At 38.5% G+C, this 20,592-nt stretch overlaps 1 protein-coding gene across 4 annotated transcripts in view; it reads right to left on the reverse strand.

Moving 5' to 3' along the window:
* The window catches only part of STIM2 (stromal interaction molecule 2), a 150,533-nt gene that overhangs the window by 23,115 nt on the left and 106,826 nt on the right, over positions 1–20,592 (reverse strand). For all 4 annotated transcript variants that reach the window (XM_053217481.1, XM_027052538.2, XM_027052464.2 and 1 more), the window contains exons 4-7: positions 8,149–8,260; positions 4,364–4,479; positions 1,365–1,542; positions 437–614 (exon numbers count right to left, since the gene is read on the reverse strand). In XM_053217481.1, coding sequence (XP_053073456.1) covers positions 437–614; positions 1,365–1,542; positions 4,364–4,479; positions 8,149–8,260 — 584 coding nt within the window. The remainder of the gene's footprint in view (positions 1–436; positions 615–1,364; positions 1,543–4,363; positions 4,480–8,148; positions 8,261–20,592) is intronic.

The raw sequence follows: 20,592 nt of genomic DNA on the forward strand, positions 1-20,592 counted from the left end.
CTCTTTAGACTACTTCACAATTTTTAGCAAATTATGTTCTAAAACCATTTAACAGGATTTAAATGGATGTTAAATAGAGATGCTTTACCCTTGCAGAGAAGTTTAACATTAGATATACTTTACTAGGTTACAGTTAGATACTAAAACATATTACAGATGTTAGATTAAATAAACACCTTAAATTCACTGGAGATAATTAACTTGGCACAGGGTAAGATTTCATGAGTGAGTGAACATGATGGTAACTTTATCTTTGAATTATTACTTTGTTATTTGCTACATGGACTTTGATCAATGCTAACAATATAAACAGAGAATTCTTTTATTAACTAAGGAAGAATATACAATGCCACTAAACTAGAAGACCAAACAGGAAAAGCCCCCCAGTGTGGCAACGCAAACGTCCTAACAAACTCTTTTTGTGGAATGTCAATACCTGTTCCAGTTCCTGCTCTGCATACTGCCTTCTACTCAGCTCACACTCGGCTCCTTCCCTTAGCTCTCTCAGCCGACAGGCCTCTTCCTTTGCGTAATTGATTTCATCCATCATTTTGCGCTCTAGATTTTGCTTTTCTACAGCAACGTTTCTGTTTTCTTCCTGTGCCTTTTCAAGCCTTACAGAATGATAAAAGTAAAAATTCCTCACCAAAGTTTCATCTTTTTTATGAAGAATAACTACATATCAAGCAACAAAATACATGTTTCAATCCAAAATCACACTATTTTCTATTAATCTTACATCTGAATAGCAAAACAGCAGGTGGCCCATGGTATAGTTGTTTGGTTATCTTGAGCTCAAAATACAGTGATAGCAGGGAATCACTCTTCAAGCAAAGAGACTTCTAAGAAATTCATAATTATCTAAATCATGTTAAAAATAAAATTTCACTAGGGGCGCCTGGGTGGCTCAGTCAGTTGGGCATCTGACTTTGGCTCAGGTCATGATCTCATGGCTCATGAGTTCTAGCCCTGCGTTGGGCTCTGTGCTGACAGCACAGAGTCTGGAGCCTGCTTCGGATTCCGTGTCTCTCTCTCTCTCTCTGCCCCTCCCCATTCACTCTCTGTCTCTCTCTCAAATATAAATAAAAACATTAAAAAAATAAAACATTAAAAATAAAATTTCACTATACATATCACCCCACCTATATTTATTTCTACTGATCTGCCCATTGATTCACTAGAGCATACCTTTAATATAAATCTATAATTAGGACATTGTAAGTTTTATAAAAATATGAAGTGTACATACATTACTGATATGTGTAACAAACTAAACATAAGTGTGTAAGCACACACCCACATTACATTTTCACAAATTGTATTTGCCAACATAAATAAGAAGACTTATAGCTTTTTAAACGTACCTCTCTTGTAAGTCCATGAGACTTTGCTCTGCGGTTTGTAAACTCTCCAAGTCTTTCATCATTTTTGCGACATGTTCTTTTGATGTCTTATTCTGTGTGTAAGCAAACCAGCACCCCCCAACACCAATTACTATAGAAACTGTGAGAATAAAATCCTTCATCCAGTTATGAGGCGGGCCTATGAAAAAAAATGCAGATGGTCAAATTAATCTTTGAGTGTAAGAGAATCTTCATACAGAGGCATTTTGTAGTAGGTAGCTAAAACAAGCAAATGTTTTTTGATGAGCCTCCCATAAACAAGCTCCATTCTTTTAAAAACTATTTCTTCAAACAATCAAAGTGCTTATCCTAACACTGATATACTAGACCCTCCAGAGGGCACTGATAAGCCCACATGGATGTACCACACCCCTGTGGCACAGGAGGCAGTAACAAAAGTTCTGGGGACCCTGAAAAGGCAAGAGTGTCTCCAATCATGTCCTCTGTGGGGTGAAAGCAGGCATAAAGAATACCACCACTATCATCCCAACTGCTTTCCTTCAGTCAGGTTAGGGACATGTCATGCTTTGATACACACACTGGAAGCCTAATCATTCAACAAAAGAGCATTTCCCCCTCCAAGCAAGCAGTCATGTAATGAAGATTAGTCAGTGATTCTCAACCAAGGGCAATATCTCCCACAGTGGACATTTGACAATTTTTGCTTGCCACAGCAGGGAGGGTGTAAAATGGGTGGGGGAGTTGCTACTGGTGTCTAGTGGGAAGAGGCCAGGGATGTTGCTAAACAGACAAAAACGCACAAGACACTTTCCTGCCCTGCTTCTGCCAGTGACAGAGAATTACCCAGGAATCATCCAGCCCAAATCATGAAGTGCCAAGGTTGAGTAGCCATGAGTTAAGTGATCATAACAAGTCATATTTTAGGTGCTATTTGCCAGAGATTTCTGGGTTACTAGCAGGAAAGAACAGGATCACCTTCTCCACCACTAGGCATGTCAGTAATTTCCAGCAGTTTCTACAGTAAGGAGTAAGGAGCCAGGGCCTACTGTCCTCAGTGATACAAAACACAGAAGTCACTAGTCAAATAACTTCCTAGTCTATCCCTGACTCTTAACACACACTAAGATTCAGAGGGCTCTCTGGAGTGATACACAATGATAACGAAGACAATGTAATGCATGATTTGCTCCCAAGAGATAGAGTTTACAGCGGAAAAACTACCGAACTGCCCAGGCCTCCAGCACGTCTATGTTGTATGTGTGATGAAACACGGGGCTCCGTAGACATCAGGACTTCTCGTGCTCACTCAGGTTCGTGTGTGTTTACACCGTGTGAGGAATGCCAAGCCCTATGCCAGACACCCTATTTCCAGAGCTCACGCCCTCACCTCCAGTGAAACAGATGCACTGCGGAAGACCAAAGTCTCAAAAGGATTTATTTTTACTTCCGCCTCAGACTGAGAAGTTCAGCTCAAGTTCTAGTTTAAACATGAGCCCAGTTCAGGCCAAAATATTACTCACCAGAAATAACAATAAAGAGAATGGTCAAGTACCAAACTCTATAGTAAGCGCCACAAACTGAAAAAGATTTCAGCGAAAACTCCTTTACAATGTGTGTCTGTTCGTTTGACAGTGTTAGTTTGTTATAAATCTAATGCTGGTGTTCCCACTGCAGGGCTCATTCCCTCAAATAATAATTCTAAGACAAACACATTAAAAAGGTAACGCATCATTAACTTCTTCGCCGGTTTATTAAAACATTTGTTTTCAGCATTCTTTTGACTAGTTTGGTTTCTTTTCAAATGACATGAAATACTGTTTTGGCTTAGAGGGAGTTTGTTCCTGGCTTAATAAAATATAAATATTCCTGACCAAGTTGTATACAGAGGCAAGTTATATAGTTTCATTCCTATTTGCACCAATCATTCACATGAACAAATCAGACAGAATCTCACAGAAGACAATCCCCAACAGATTCAGCAGAAAACTTAGGGTGTCACCTCTGTGGAATGCCCGGCATTTCAGGAGTGTTCTATTTCCTAGGGTTTGTAATTTCCAACAACAGTGCATTTCCACCAACTCTCACAAAGCAGAGTTCCAGCTGTTTGACCAGCTGCTCTCAGCCTGAGCCAAAACAGAACCACCAGTCCCATCATGGAATCTACCCAACGGCTCCAGTAACCCTTTTTTGGTAGTGTCACCCCCCCAAACTGATCACAGAAACCTGCAAGTCTCCTAACTCCGAAAACTGAGGTAAAATAAATATTAGTTTCCTAATTTATCATTTCTGGAAGCCATTTTTCTTGTATTAATTGTTACTCCTTTTTGGCTTCTGAAAAATAGAATATAAAACCTCTAAAAATGTAGAATATTCAAATACTTTTCCCCAAAGCTTTTTAAAACTTGAAATTAAATAAACATATTAAACTTCCCTTCTGAAAAAAAAAAAAAAGTATTCCTGTCAAAAGTAAAGAAATACAAGGTTTATTTTCCTTACAAATATGACATAATAATTTCTTAAATGTTCTTCTTCAATACAATCAAATAACATTCTCCATCTTGTGCTTTGCCAGGATGGTCTGTTATCATGGAAAATTTCAAGTGGATCTTCAGGAACCAGCTTGGCAATGTGACATTCCACATTTCAATCACAGAAAATCTCACCCTATAAATCTTTTAAGATGATATTACATTTCCTTTATACCTAATAGACGATTTTCTTAGTGTTTTATCTTTCTTACTTTTTCTTCTTTAAATAACAGGGGTGCCTGGGTGGCTCAGTCAGTTAAGTGTCGGACTTTGGCTCAGGTCATGATCTTGAGGTTAGGGAGTACGAGCCCTGCGGTCAGCGCAGAGAATGCTTCCGATCCTGTCTCCCTCTCCGCCCCTCCCCCACTCATTCTCATTCTCTCTCTCTCAAAAATAAATTAAAAAAAATAAATGACAAATATGTGATCTGATTATTCTTTTGCATCATACTCTGTGAGAGAGAATACTAACGTGTTAGAGGTCCAAACAAAACCACATCCAGCGCCTTGAGCTGAAGTTTTTGTCTGTGACTCCGATCGCTGATTTTCAACTGGGAGCTCATAAATGAAGGTTCATGCACTGCTATCCTGTTCATTCAAAAAATATATACATATTAAATGAAAATATTTCTAGTATGTAAATTTAAATACTTGAGCAATACATGTAATACTTTACACATTAGTGATGACCTACTTCTGTTAAGAGCTCATCCATGTGATTTAATACTTTACTAATATGTGTCAAAAAACTTCTCGGTGCAAACTTAGCTGTACAGACACCCTGCATTAATTATTTACTTGTTATGTTGACGTTTTTGTTTTCTAAGGTTAACTTTATGCTACAATTTACTTGAATGCAGAAATTTAACTAATGCAAAAGCATTTTATAACCATTAATTACCTCTGCATTTTATTATCATTTCACAGAGAACAAGAAAATTGTTAGGTAATTGACTTAACTTCAATAGCAAACTATAAAATATACTTTTCAATCTAGATCGTATCACTTTTCTTTAGAAGTGTCTGAAAAACCTGTACCTTTACATTCTAATATGTAAACTATTTATAAATTAAACAGAGTCCACGGAAGTCATAAGTGAGAATAAGAAGTCATCATGGTTGGGGGGAGAAAACAGACATTTATGTAATAGGAAATACTGAACCATTTCATTACCAATGAAAAAAAAACATATAGGGGGCCAAAAGGCACAGGTGAAAGAAGGAAATAAAATCACTTTGTTTTGGACGGCAAATCCAAGTTGCCCCATCATCAACTAACACTTCTTAACAACCAAGTATGACACCAATGAAGATCGTATAACACAAAGTCTAATAATAATCATATAATAGTTAATAACAATGACGATAAAAACAAGCATGTACTATATGCCCGGTCCTGGGTCAAAGGCTAAATCAAAATTGAAGAACACCTCAAATAGATACAAAATTCCCATTTCACAGATGAGGAAACTAAGGTAGGGAGAGATTGAGTAACTTGCCCAATTAGTAGCAAGAGGTGAGGCAGGGATTCAAACCCAAATATGTATGATTCCAATGACTGTACTCTGAATCCACTGCATTTTATTATGAAAGATACCAGAATGTGTGAGTGTGCAGAAGTTACAAAAACTCCTATAACTGCTACAGGCTTCCATAAATCTTTACAGTGTAAAGAACTCTTTCCCTTTGCAAAATGCCTTCCTTCATCTTCTCTGCAAGTACCTTTTGTGTATGGCTCCTGTTACACCTTTAACGTGACACTTCCCAAACTGCTGGAAGGCAGAGCTATGTCTTATCTCAGTATCCCCAAACCTAGCATTATGCTTGGCAAAAGTAGATGCTTGATAAATGTTTGTAGAATACATGAGTGAATGCATGGATGGATGCATGAATGAATTAACAGCAACAATACTGGTAGACTAAACTGAAGAGAAACAACGAGATGTAGTAAAAAGGATACCACATAACAGTTTTATACAAGGTTCAGTATGAGCCCGGGAGGTGGAAGTGGTTCTACCTGAGTGGGTGAGGATGTCAGGGGAGTTCACACAGGTCTGAAAGGAATGAGGAGGCATGCGTCAGGCGAAGAGAGCCTTAGTTTAAGCTCTGGTAATAAGAATTTCAGACTATAGAAAATCAGTAAAAGGCTTATTATAACCGTGATAACATAAAACTAACATAATTTGGGCTACCTGTTGCAATGCGACAGTATTTTAATGTCACAGAAAGGAAACAATGAACTGCTGTTAGGTACCTGTCCATCTGGAATGTGTAATACATTTTCTTACACATTCTTCTAAGTAGCTCTTGTACCTACAATTACCCTACAAAAAGTCCCGTAACTCATATTGCTATTTAAGTTAATTGATACTTAAGTCCCTTTAAGCGAGTCCTCTAATTGCCATTACCCCTATGAAAGGGGCTTGATGATGGGTATTCTGGTTTCCCTTTCTTCTCCGTTCACAGAAGCTCCCGTGAGCTCACCTGAAAGCTGAACTTCTGTATTTATAACCTGTCTTTTCTGGTAACATGTTCACTATTAAAAAAAAAAAAAAATTGATCTTGATGAAGTGTGATGTTATTTCAACAATTCTCCAAGAAGCTGAGCTATCTCTGGTACCCCTTACTTAACCAAAGGAAAAAAAGTGGCTATAACATTTATTGCCAACACACTGAGCAACCTATTTCATTTCATGCTGTTGTCGTACAAAGAAACTTCCCAAAAGACGACATAAGAAAAATACTAGGAGTTCCTCATAACTAGGGTAACATACAACTCAAAACAAAAACAAAAACAAAACAACCCCAATCCCTAAACCCTAATCCTAAGTTTTAGCTTAGAAACTTATTTCAAAGCAAAAACCCTATCTTCATTTTGTCTTCTTTCCACCATCTAGTTGCACCTTGAACACACCAGATACTCAATACAGACTTGTTGAACTGACTCTTATTCCCATTATTTCCTCAATATAACCATATGCACAGCAAAGCCAGTAAAATACTGATGTTGATGTTCAAAATATATTTACGGGAGATACGAAAATTTTCAACTCAATCCAAAATGTGAAGTCCAAAGAAACAACAGCCACTTATTTCAATAGAGTATGTAAGCAAATCGATTAAAAATACAATATGCATATTTCATCACAAATAATAATGAGATAATAAGGGATTAGTCTTTTTTGATTCAAGAAACATTTGAGAGAGGAATGGAACACAAGCAAGTTCTGGTAGAATCGTTGCAAATTTTGACATTTGAGTCTTTAAAGATTTTTAAGTTAACTAATGGAGATTTAGAAAGTAAAATTTAGAAAACGAATAATTCCAGGCATCTAAGGGATAAACTGGAATCCTAGACTTTGGTATCAGATCTATCTAGGTTCAAGTGCTGAATTGGGCAAAATATGGTATCAGATCTATCTAGGTTCAAGGGCTGAATTGGGCAAAACATTTGACTTTTCTCTGATTTGCTTTTTATCTGCAAAATGGGGATAACAATACATACTTAATTTTAACCATGAAGTTTAAATGACATAATACAGAGTACCTTTATGTTATATACATTTTAAAATGGTTGCTATTAGGGATACACGGGTGACTCAGTCACTTAAGCGTCCAACTCTTGATTTCGGCTCAGATCATGATCTCACAGTTCATGAGTTCAAGCTCTGCATTGGGCTCCTTACTGAGAGCACTGGAGCCTGCTTGGGATTCTCTCTCTCTGTCACCTCCTTAGGATCAGAGGCGTGTGCTCTCTCTCTCTCAAAATAAATAAAAAATGGCTATTATTTACATTTTGTTTATTAAGCTTTTTTTTGAGCTTTAACTTGTGGCCACCAATATTAAGTGACTATTATTATTAAAGAATACAACTAAGAAAGATCTGTACATTAACCCACTCAAATAGGTTTTTCATAAAGGTGGATTCATATCAAATGAATATGTTTTTGTTATATTTACCACATGGTCAGAGGTTGGGCTTTTGATGTTATCTAACAAAGATGTAGTTGGCCTACCTTCTAATTTCAAAAATTACTTTCTTTGGGAATAAATTTTAAAAAGAGCTTGATTATTTAGACAAAGAAAAATGATTAAAACTTACAAATTCACACCTTAAAAAATTAAAGAATGGATATGATATTTCCCTTGAGCCCTTAGTCACAGAGATAACTTATAAATTTGGCACAGAAAAGTAACATCTAGTATATAATTCTCCTTGAGTGAAAAAAAAAATACATTTGGATAATAAAGACTCACCTGGGAAGCGTTGTTCCTTTGACATTATTGTCTCTAAAATTCTTCTCATATTGGGGTAGTTCAACAAATTCTATCAACCACTGAAGCGTGTCTTCAAGGGTCCAATTATGAACTGCAAGAGATAAAAGGGGAAGGCATATTTTAAACATAATTATCAGCTTGGAAACTTTACATAATTTACACATATATATTTATATACACATACATACACATGTATATAAAATTACTAAAACTTCGGAGGATGTTAGATTGAATTTTCAATTCAATCAACACAAAGTACTTAAATGATATCTGGCATTCTATGAGAAGCTGAAAACAGCGGAGACATACTTCCTATACTTAAGTTTATAATCTATAACAGAGAAAGCATGAAAGAAAAAGAATAAAATATTAGCGTGCTTAATTCTAAAATAAGCATCTATGCAAAATTCATATAGGAGGAAATAATCCATCATTTCCCTGGTTGTAGAAAAACTTATAAGACATGTATCCATTCATTCTTTCTTTCATTTAGTCATCCATCCACAGAATACTGTAAAGCTTGTGAATATCAGGTTCCATTCTAATGCAATGGAATATGGTAATAAGCAAATGCAGAAAATCCTTGCCCTCATGGGATGGGGGGGGGGGCCATTTACAAGAGGAGGAAGAAAAGTGAAGAAAATTTCAGACAGTGATCAGCTATTAAGAAAGAAAGGAGAAAGATGTCAGGATCAGCCTCTGAGGAACTATTATCTGAACTGAGACCTAAAACTTTGCAAGGAGCCAACACTGTGATCATCCGGGAGAAAAATATCTCAAACAGATGGAAAAGCTAGCAGTATAAAGGCCTTACTAAAGGAATGAACAACCTGTATTTGAGAAAAAGAAAGAGAAAGCAGAGGGGCCAGGTCATAGAAGACTTTAAAAAATTCTGGATATTTTTCTAATTTCAGTAAGAAGTGGCGGGGGGGGGGGGTAAATAATCAATGTTTTTAAATCTGTATTTACTCTTCAATGCGGATAATGGATTGTAGATTGTGTAGGAGACAAGACTGAAAGCCCAGAGCAGTAAGGAGAACATTCCTTTATATAGCAGTCCATACAAGAGGCTATATCACTCTTGGACTATGGTGTCAGTAGAGGATATGGTGACAAGTGGTCAGGTTTAGGATATATTGTGGGGAGAATGCTGTTAGATGTGTTCATGAAATAGATGGGGGCTGGTAGCTACAGGAAAGTAAAAAACAAACAAACAAAAACAAAACAAAAAAAAGTTGAGAGGATAGTACCATCAACTGCAATATTAAAGAATGGGAGGAACAGACTGGGAAGACAAGCAAGGCAGGTGACAGAGATCAAAAGTTCTGTTTTTAGACATGTTATATTTGAAGGATATATTAGATATTTAAGTGCGGACACATAGTAGCAGTCAGATATACAAGTCTGGAGCTTAGGGAAGAGTGCGATTAGAAACAGAGATATAAAAATTGAGAGTCTTCAGCATTTGGATGGTCTTTAGACCGAATGAGATCACCCAGGACACTGAACACAGCTATTAATGGACTCCAGGAGACTGGCCCTAAATCATGAAGAAAATGATAGCTAACATCTTTTCTCCTGGACACTTATTTTGAATTAAGCCCTTTATATTCACATTTTTTCCTTTAAGCCTTATTTAAAAACACACAAAACTTATGAAACACTAACATAATTATTTTCATTTATGGAGACGAGAAACTAAAAGGTTAATGGGACCAAGATAGATAGTAGCAGGACTGGATTTGAACCCAGGCCAACTGACTGTAGGACCTGACTCTATGCTATTCTGAGAGCAATAATATTAAATAGCAGTAGAGATGTAAACAAGCAGTTAAAGACTGGAAGCAATTCAGACATTTCTGCTTGAAGAATATGAAGGACAATGATGAGAGTATCCAAAGGGAAGGATGCAAGTGTCCTTAAAAAATTAAGAGCTCCAGATTGTCTGCATTTAGTTTGAGGTTTGGGGAACACAAAGTGCTTATAGACCACAGAAAGGTCAGAGGATAGTGAAGAACATGAGTGAGCACCTCGGGGGCTCAGTCGGTTAAGCTCGGGTCACGATCTCACAGCTCGTGGGTTTGAGCCCCACATCAGGCTCTGTGCTGACAGCTCAGAGCCTGGAGCCTGCTTCGAACTGTGTCTCCTTCTCTCTCTTTGCCCCTCCCCTGCTTGTGCTCACGCTCTCTCTCTCAAAAATAAATAAACATTAAAAAATTAAAAAAAAAAAATAAAAGCAGATCTGGGAATCCATCTGTGTATGCATAAATCTGAGAAATACCTTCCTGATAAACTACAGAAAATTAGGAATTCACTTCTGCAAGCAAAGCTAAATTTTCACAATCTGCCTTTTTCATTAAGTGTTCTTTAGAGAAAAAGCTTCAATAAGTCACAACAAGAAAGCAGCTAGCAAAAATTCATTTAAAACCTACATATGGTAATTGATTATTTTATACTGAGACAAAACTTGGACTATTTAAAAATTTTTCTCTCCTTCATGTGTTCCTGGCATAAGCTTGGACACATGCCTGAGGCTGCTGTATCCATTTAGCCAAATAACTTAGAATACCAGCTAAAGGTTCAGGCCCTCGGTGCTTTCCAATGAATTTAATAAATTCGAAATAGCCTTTTTTCTCTTAAGTTGCTTCCCATTCAACATGAACTGCACTGAGAATTACTTGTCTTGATTGCCAAGAAACCAACATGCAGCTGCACCTCGTACACCCACACAAAAATCTCAGCCAAGAAAACAGGAGAAGATTCCCTCTGTCATTTCCATGGCTGTTCAACTGATCAACAACAGAAGTCCCTGATCTCAACACTCCAGCATATCAAAATATTCCTTCAATTCCCAATGAGCCAGGATAGAAAGGAAGAAAAATCTAATGAAAAAAAAATACATATTTAAAGTGCCCAAATCCTAATGTCACTCTACTCTGTAAACAGAATATTCTAGTGGTTCTAAAGTCATTTCTTTTACAATGAATCTTTAAAACAACAAAATTCTAACAAAGAGCACACAGTTTACTTTGGGAGGAAGCTCACTTCTTCTTGTGCTTTTTGGTTTCTTTGGTGATGCCTAGTAAATACCTTCACTTTTCATGACCAGGACTTGTATTTTATATTAGCTTTCTCTGCTCCAAATATACTAGCTGCCTTTCAATTCTTAGGAGAGGTCATACGATGTCCTTCCTCAGGGCCTTTGCACCTGCTGTTTCCTCAATATAGAGACTCTTTTCTCCATCGCTGACTCATCTTTGTCTATTTACTTTACCAAGACTTCCAATCTCAGTTAAAACCCTTAATTCCTCAAGGGAGCCTTCCCAAACACTGCTATTGGTCATAAATCACTCGGTACTTTTTAGGCATAGCATTAACTGTAATTATTTATTTGTATGATTATTATTTCAACATCTGTTTATTTCACTAAAGCACACTTTTTTTGCTCATCATTCTATTCCTAGCATTTGGTACACAAAAGATGTTCAACAAATTATCTGTTGGATCCTCTGGAATACATGAATTAGAACATGCTTAATTGACAGATACTATGAAAATCTATTTTCACATTTTAGTGAAGAGACCCAAATAAAAAGTGTCTGTAGTTACACATTTAAGAATTATCTGGTTCCTTGTCACCTGCCTCTCAATTGCTTTCACATATGCTGTTGCTACACAGCACTTCCACCAGAGGGCGGCCAGAGGAGGAGAGTGTATTTCGTTAAAAACTAAAATTTCCGTATCTGCAAAGCTCCAGCAAAGCCGATTTCCGTGCTGTTACCTTATGTGGTTTCTGCTAGAAATCGTGTCACTGAGTGACTTTTGACATTTATTCCAAGGCAAGTAGAAAGACCTCCGGAACAGGAAGAGACCTGATTCTGGTCCCAGCTGTATCACTGATTTACCACAGCCAGGTTATTAAATGCAACTCAGTTTCTTCACATACAAAATGATAAAATCAGGCTAGACCATCTTTTAAAATTCACTCAAATTTGGGGCACCTGGGTGGCTCAGTCGGTTACGAGTCAGACTTTGACTTAGGCCACGATCTCATGGTTCATGGGTTCAAACTCCACGTCGGGTTCTGTGCTGACAGCTTGGAGCCTGGAGCCTGCTTCAGACTCTGTGTTTCCCTCCTCCCTACCCCTCCCCGGCTCATGCTCTCTCTCTTCTCTCAAAAATAAATGTTAAAGAAAATTTTTTTTAATTCATTCAAATTCTGATTCCATTATAACAAACAAAAGTTGGTGTTTAAAATATTACTAAACTGCTGGCCTAGAAAGTAGATTATAAAATACTGACGGGGGCGGGGGATGGTGCGTCTGGGTGGCTCAGTCAGTTAAGCGTCCAACTTTGGCTCAGGTCATGATCTTGTGGTCCCGGAGTTCGAGCCCCAAGTTGGGCTCTGTGCTGACAGCTCAGAGCCTAGAGCCTGCTTCAGATTCTGTGTCTCCCTCTCCCTCTCTCTCTCTGACCCTCTCCTGTTCATGTTCTCTCTCTCCCAAAAATAAACACAAAAACATTAAAAAAAAAAAAAATACTGACAGGGGAAAAGTGCCTCTAAGAACTTTCAGGACAGCAACAAAAACTGCTGCTAATGTTTATCATGTGCGTATTAAATACCAGGAGATTTGCAAACATTATTTCAAATACTCGTTGCAACAACCCCTTGAAGTAGGTACTTTGATCACCACACTGAACTTAAAAGTCTACGAAGGTGACGTTCTTAATTAGACCTAACAGATTAGTAAAGGATCAAAGCAGCTTTCAGACCAAGTTTGCTTCCGGAGCTGTCCACCACTGGGCAGTAACACTGTCTTCTTAGAGTTAGGTAAGTGCTCCCAATAATCAAATTACGCGCTGCAAGTACACAGTTTATGTTCCGGTCACATTTGCAGCCATATCTGCAGCTTTCTGAATGTACCACACTCCCCCATGCCACTCCTTCCACCTGGGATGGTCTTCCTTCTTCCTTCTTTGCCCAGCATGTTCTTCCATAGCCTTTAATTCTCAGATCAGGAAGTCCCTCCTCCACCAAGTTTTCCCCACCCATCAATTCCCGGATCATAGTCGCTCTTCTTTGTGCTCCAGATCACATGCACATAAATCTGCCACAGGATCTGTCACATACTCTCACGCGACCACTCATGCCTGTCTTACCCCCAGGTGATGAATTCCTAGAGGGCAGGAACCTGTTCTTTTACCTAATACAGTGGTTGTCAACACCCAAAAGCCATACTCCTTTGATACAGGATTGTACATTTTATTATACTTTCATATATATCCTCATTTAACTCCCCACGTTCACATTTGAGAGACAGCTGTTCTCTCTAGTCTATACAGAGGACTGTGGCCAAAAGAGGCCCAAGTAATTACATATGTGGTCGCATCTGTCTATTAACTGGAAGAGCTAGAATCTGAACTCTCATCTGCAGAATCCAAGTTCACTGCCAATATAGGTGTCTCCTGATTTAGATTAGCTCACTGCTTAGGGGCGCCTCGGTGGCTCCATCGCTTACACATCTGACTCCCGATCTTGGCTCAGGTTATGATCTCACAGTTCGTGAGCTCGAACTCCATGTGGGGTTCTGTGCTGACAGCGTGGAGCCTGCTTGGGATTCTCTTCTCCCTCTCTCTCTGCCCCTCCTTCCATCTCTCTCAAAATAAATAAACAAACATCAAAAACATTTTGAAAAAGAATAGCTCACTGTTTAAAACGGAAAACACAGGTTCTCTTTGGAACAAACCTTCCAGACACATAGTACTAACAGTAATACAAGAGTTAAACATCGCTTATGAGCAATCTGCCATAGGTGATCGCATTCACGGATTCGGGATTCTGCTAGAGACATCTAGCACACACTGTGGCCTACTGAGGGCGTGGAAATAGTAACACAACAAACAGCGCAAGGGCACTTATTCCAGTTCTTCATCATGGGGTGACTCCTAAGACTTGAAAAAGCCTAAATGACAAGATTTCAAAGAGCCAGGGGATTCAGAGCCAGAGCAGGGCTCTGGCGCAAAGCAGGTGGTGGGGAACAGGAAAGAGTGGGGACAGGATGGTGAGTAGAACCAAATCTGCAGGAGATGAGTGGGTGTGGGGATGTAGGATGTGTGGGGGTACCCGTTTATGGATTTTCACAGGAACAGAGGCAAGATAAGGATTCTCCTTTTCATTACCCTCCCCTTGCCCTCAACAGGGCTATTTTAATAGGGAACAAAGTTCCTGATTCTGTACCAAAACAGTTTCCCTCTCTTCTCCTTCCTCCTTGCAAGTGTCGGTCTCTCCGGCATGTAATTATTTTGGATCAGCATTTGAAAAGGATGAAAAATAATGACTGGACCTGAGGGGAGAAAGTTTTTAGTCAGCAGGACGACTTGTAGTAATGGAGAGAATGAAGAGAGAGGAAGGGCTAGAAATAGCCAACAACAGAAAGAGAAGCTAGCGTTCCTGTGGCCACCACACTGAAGCAGCCTTCTTACAGAAACACATGAATCGCGCACAGGTACATCCTCGTGTCCAAACTGGTTCTAAGCAGAAGAGACAGTGCAACTGAAAGTGATCTCTCCCTCCCTGAATTTCTATAGTCTTACTGTTTCTACCAAATGGCACACCACACACGCTGCCTCATTTTCCAAGTATCTGCTTAATTATATCTTATGTCCCTACTATACTGTAAGCTTCCATAAGGCAGGAACTATGCCGTCCAGAATAAAGTGGCCATTTAAGTATTAGTTGTATGTATACCTGACCCCTAAGGGTGAGAACCAAACCTGTTTTGTTTTGTTTTGAATTGTGTCTATGGGCTATGCCACACCTACAGTCGTGTGAAAGACAAAAAATACTGTTTTCACGATATCCTATTCCAAAGCAGCACTGGAGGAGGCTGGACTCCAAATGGGATCACAGACACCTAGGACATACTGGAGGTCGGAAGCTGTGTGTTGGGACAGAAGGTGAGATGAGAATCTGGTTGCTTCCGGCCCAGCCCTCACTGAAGCAAACACGACATACACAAACCAGTGTGAAAGACAAACTTCCGAAGATTAAAATTTACATATTCACTTGCTCTTTTCACCTGTAAAAGGCAATCTTATAAAACCAATGCACCCGGTGTACTTAGCCATAGACTTGTATTAAGTTACAGGCCTAAAAATACAAAACAACTTAGTGAGGTACCACCATGTAAGTTTTCATCGGTTATATTCAATGTAAGTACATGCTGTCCTAAAAACCTTCAAAGATGATCTGTAAAATTACCTAAATACTGTGAGAAAAAACCGATCGGTAATTATAAGGCATTAGTGCACACACAGAACATGTTAAGAAAAGCAGTAGCTGACATTCTGTGAGCACCTGGCAATTTCCAGTAACTATGCTAAATGCTTTACATGAATCATTTCATGAAATTCTTTCAACAACTCTCTGAAATAGGTTTTACGAGTAATAGTAAAATCTTGGTCCACAGATCAGGAAGCGGAGGCTCAGACAGTAAGAGTAACTTGTCTACATGCACACGAGTGGTGGAGACAGGATCTGTGGACTTCAAAGCCCCAGCTTCTGACTATTACCCTCACCCCCTCCTCCTCTCCCTCCTCTGCATGATGAAAAAATTTCAAAACACAGCCAAAGTCACCATCAGCCATGTCAGAACTTGGGTATAATATGCACATTACATTTATTCTGTACTTCATGTCTTAATAGCTTTCCTACTACTTTTCAAAAAATGCCACATCCTAAATTTATGATAAAAAAAAAACAAAACTCTTGTAATGTTCTTAATGTTAAGAAAGCAACTGGCACAACAGTTTCTTCTGGCAGACTAATGTATTTCAGAAAAATCAACTTCTGATATCGTAATACAGTAATGTAGACTTAAATACAATACGTTCAATACACACTCACTACTTTCTATCAAAGCATGAAAACATCTTGATAAATACCAAAAGGTTTGGTAAAAAGGTCAGGGAGGAGGAAGAATAAACACTGTTAACAAAGGTAGCTACATGTCAAGTTGGCCACATAAAAGGGTTATTCAGAGAAGTTCTCTATTGTGAAGCTTCTCTGACAAAGAAGCTAAAAACCACTTGCGGGTTAAAAGAAATCTGAATTATTGGCATGTTTATATGAAGTACCATATTCTAAAATACAGGTGCACACCAGTATTCGCCACTTTCTAAATTCAATTTCACTGAGAACTTCAAGTAACTAAAACCTCAGAAGTTCTCTTTACAGTGACAGACGTAACTTGTCACAGGAAAACACAGTTAACCTAAGGTACAATACAGCACGACTGTGATGAAAAGCAACTTCAGCTCAATGTAACGGAAACATTTGCATATTACTTTGTAGAATACAAAAGATGAAAAAGTTGAAAGCCTTCCACATTTCATCTTCACTCGGTCCGTACTTATGCAGACTTTATGATGTGACTTCAGAGCGAGGCCGGTGATCAGCTGCCCCGCACGGTCCACACACGCTTATCTTCAGAATGGGGCCCGAATGTGAGCTCGTTCACACGCTGTCTGGCGGGGCCCGTCTCTGTAGCATGGACTAAATTCCTGGAACATGCTGTATTTGGACACCGAAAAGCCACACCCTGAACTTGGGAAGTCCATCTGTTAGTAGCTGTACCAAAGAGGAATAAATCCACACACTTTCTCTCATGAGCTCCTGACCTTTTACCAGGTAAGAACTACATGTACTTTTTAGGCACACTGCTTAAGTGTTGGTAAATGTCTGAACATTCAGAACTAAAAATTACCAGGGTGCTTCTCTTCCCAGGAGTGGTGCCACGGATGCTGAGAAGGCTCTACTACTTTTTCTATTGTGAACCGCAATCTTATTAGCATTTAAACAGAGTGTAGTATCAACCCTTAATTCCATGAAGATGGTGAAGAATAACAAAGACCTATCTTAAAAATAAAAACCGGAGAAACAGTCTCAAAACTGTGTGCCTGTTCTGAAGATTAGCAAAATGTATGTGGGAATGACTCTTAGCCATGGTAAAAGTACTCTACAAATGCAAATTATTATCACAGTAAAATAAATAACAATGGATCAGAAAGTTTTTGTAATTAAGGAAATTCAAGGAATGCACTTTCTTGAGTCAACAAGCCAGTAGACTCAAGAGCCATAAAAAAAACCTTCACGTTTAATAAACTCAAGTTTTCCTGAATACCTCATTGTTGTGTCATTAAAGATACCACCTCAGGGGTAGAGTGGCTGTATCTCTGCTTATACATTCTCTCACGGTACACTCAGCCCTCAGCCACCCTCCTTCTTTCGTTCCTTGGTTCATTCACTCATTCATTCATTCACTGACTTACTCACTTTTTAAACACCAAACTGGGAACAAAAAGAGCATTTCACATTAAATGAAGGTAAGTTCTTTGCGGGCAGACAATATTTCTTACTCATTTTTACATTCCCAACATAGTGTACAACATCAAAAATATAGCAAGCACTAAATAAATGTGGGATGGCAGAAACGTCTTAGGAACTCAATTAATGCTTGTCGGGTGAGTGAATAGATGGCAAAGTGATTCTATCAACCAAGGCTGCCAGGAAAATGTCACCTTCATTCACTCTTCTTAGTGGCATTTCTAGATAAAGCAACAAACATCTTCAGCAGTATGACTAAGGTTCATAAAATGGAGTGGAGGCCGCTTTTCAAAGACTATGTTTAACAACAAAAATTCTACCTTTAAATGACAGCTTTCCAAATGTTTGCTTTAATTTTCTATTATAATTATTAAAAATAATCCATTTTTCTTCCCTTAGAATCTGAAGGTTTCTTCAAGAGGTTTTCTCTACAGGCAACTTGGGATTCTTTTATTCAGCAAATATTTACTGAGTTCACAAGTATAGTTACTATTGGGCACTGAGTAAAATAAATGTAAAACGTCAGAGTCAGGAAATTACTACCAAGACTATCAGAAAGCTCAAAGTAAGCAAATGTACTGATTTAAGAGGGAATTCAACACGGAGCACGTGGGTGGCTCAGTCAGTTAAGTATCTGAATCTTGATTTCGGCTCAGGTCATGATTTCATGGTTCTTGAGTTCGAGCCCCCGGTCGCTCAGGCTCTGTGCTGACAGTGGGGAGCCTGCTTGGGATTCTCTCTCTCTCTCTCTCTCTCTCTCTCTCTCTCTCTCTCTCTGAATAATTAAACATTAAAAAGGAAAAAAGAGTTCAACAAAAAAATGAATACAAAAGCCAGCCCAGTGAATAAACTCTTTCTAAAGGAGATTAAACTAAAGGCCAGCTAAAAATTAAGCTATCAGAGCCTGTCATACAATCTCCAGGCAGGAAGACACTATGTTCAAAACTTTTAATCCTACTTTCTTCTAGAACAGAAAAATTCACCAATTTCAATGACAGAAGCAGTTTCAAGATAATTTACTCAGGCAGCTTCTGTTTGATCTGCAACTATAAATGCCTTTTTCTAGTACATTTGACACTAAGAAATTTAACATCTCACAGATAGTTACTAGCTATTTTCCAACTTGGGTTTCATTTACTATATACAGCAGTGGTTTAACTAGTTATTAATGACAAAATTACTTTTAAGAAAAGTTCTCTCGTTTTGTGAGTACTGACACAATGGTTAAAACATTAAAATACTAAATAACCTCCCCATTCCCATGTTACTTTCTCAATAGCTAGAGTTATGTCAGAAAGGAAAAGTGTGAATAACGTGCTTCAGTAATAAAAAGTAATTCGTAAAGACAGACTCATTGACATAGTGTCAACTGGAGAGGGCTCAGACTTCTCTCCAAAATTTTTTCTCTTTCTTAAATTCATTTCACAGTCTTTCAATTGCCCAGCAGTGGCCAGGTTCCATAAGAGGACGGGAAGACAGGCCAGTGGTGACCAGAGTCTCCGTAATGGGACACTGGGGTGAGGGCTCAGTGAGGGCAGAGGGGTTATACACACAGGCTCCTGGGTAAGGCAGCAGCCCAAAGGGGTCAAGAGACTGGCAATTACCCGGGGACGGGCAAATAGGAAAATACATTGAAAACAGCAGAGCTAGGGTTTTCCTGCTGAGTAAAAGCAGCTACAGATAGGGAAAGGGATTCAGCAGAACTAACGCAGTAGTGTTGTACTGGTAGCGGTATGACGTGGTATCAGGTGACAATGATGCTCAAGACTTTTTAATATACAGACAGAAATAGAGGGGTGCGCATTTCTTAACTGTTCACTGAGAAGGCTCGCCAACAGCAACACCTCAGTAGCAGTGATCACGTCTAGTGCGCAAATCACGGCTTCTAAATACTATCTAAACTATCAGCAACCATGACTCCTTGAAGAAACGGTTGTTTCCAGGCCTAGGGCTGACAAATAACAAAATCTGAGCCCGGAACACCTTTTTTGTGCCAGAAAGTAAGGAAGAGCTAAAAAAAAAAAAAAAATGATGGAGATATACATATAAAAGAATACAGAAACCAGCCAGCTTGAAAGGCTTTCCACCAGCCAAATCTGGAACAAAATAATGAGAGCAACAAATTATAACTCACCGAATAAACTACAAATCCAAGAGTCCACCCACACCGATGTAAATTTAAGTGCAGGAAATCAATCTTCAAATCATAAGATTGGAGACTATTTCTCCAATTTCTAATTTCAAGATACATCTATTATCTCCCCACCATCTTCACAAGATGTTGATAACACACTGTTTAAATCTCTCCCTTACAGTAAAATCCAGGAATAGAAGGAATAATGGAACTCAAAAAATTACAATTTGGCAACCATCAGAGTTAATGAATTCAGGCAAGAAATATCCAGCAATGCTAAAACTAGTGGGTACAAGTTGCATGACCAGAGTTCTTTGTTCTGGTCTTGCAACTTTTCACTAAATTTGAAACTGTCTTAAAACATGAAAATTTTAAAAAGGAATCTTTCCATTTTTTTTCAATTATGTAGGTAGAGTTCTAATAATTGCTGACTTCTCTATCACTTTGTAGCTTGTGTTCTTCTTAAAGAGTAGTAATTTTTTCACTCTAACAATGATAATAGCAAACACTAGGCTCTGATTAGTTATCAAGCATTGTTCTAACCTCTAAATCGTCATTAACTCATTTAATCTTCAACACAATCCTCTAAGGTGGGTGCTATATTAGCTACACTTTACAGACGGGGAAAGTTAGGGACACGGAGATTAAGGTACTTGCCCAAGGCCACAAATCTAGTAAGTGCTGTGTAAAGAACTGAACATAGGCATTCAAGTTCCACATTACTTTGGGATAGTATCTCTTCAGGAAAGGACAGCTGTACCCTGAGGTTTCTCAAGAAATGAGTGTTTAAAATACAAGAAGCCTCAGTGATTATGAAGCCTCAGAACCCATAAAGTTTACTTATTGTTCATTACTCACTTAGTACCAGGTTGAAAAGATGTAAGATACTAAATTCACCCTCTTA

The sequence above is a fragment of the Acinonyx jubatus genome, chromosome B1 (genome assembly GCF_027475565.1).
Source record: "Acinonyx jubatus isolate Ajub_Pintada_27869175 chromosome B1, VMU_Ajub_asm_v1.0, whole genome shotgun sequence".
NCBI classification, from domain to species: Eukaryota; Metazoa; Chordata; class Mammalia; order Carnivora; family Felidae; genus Acinonyx; species Acinonyx jubatus.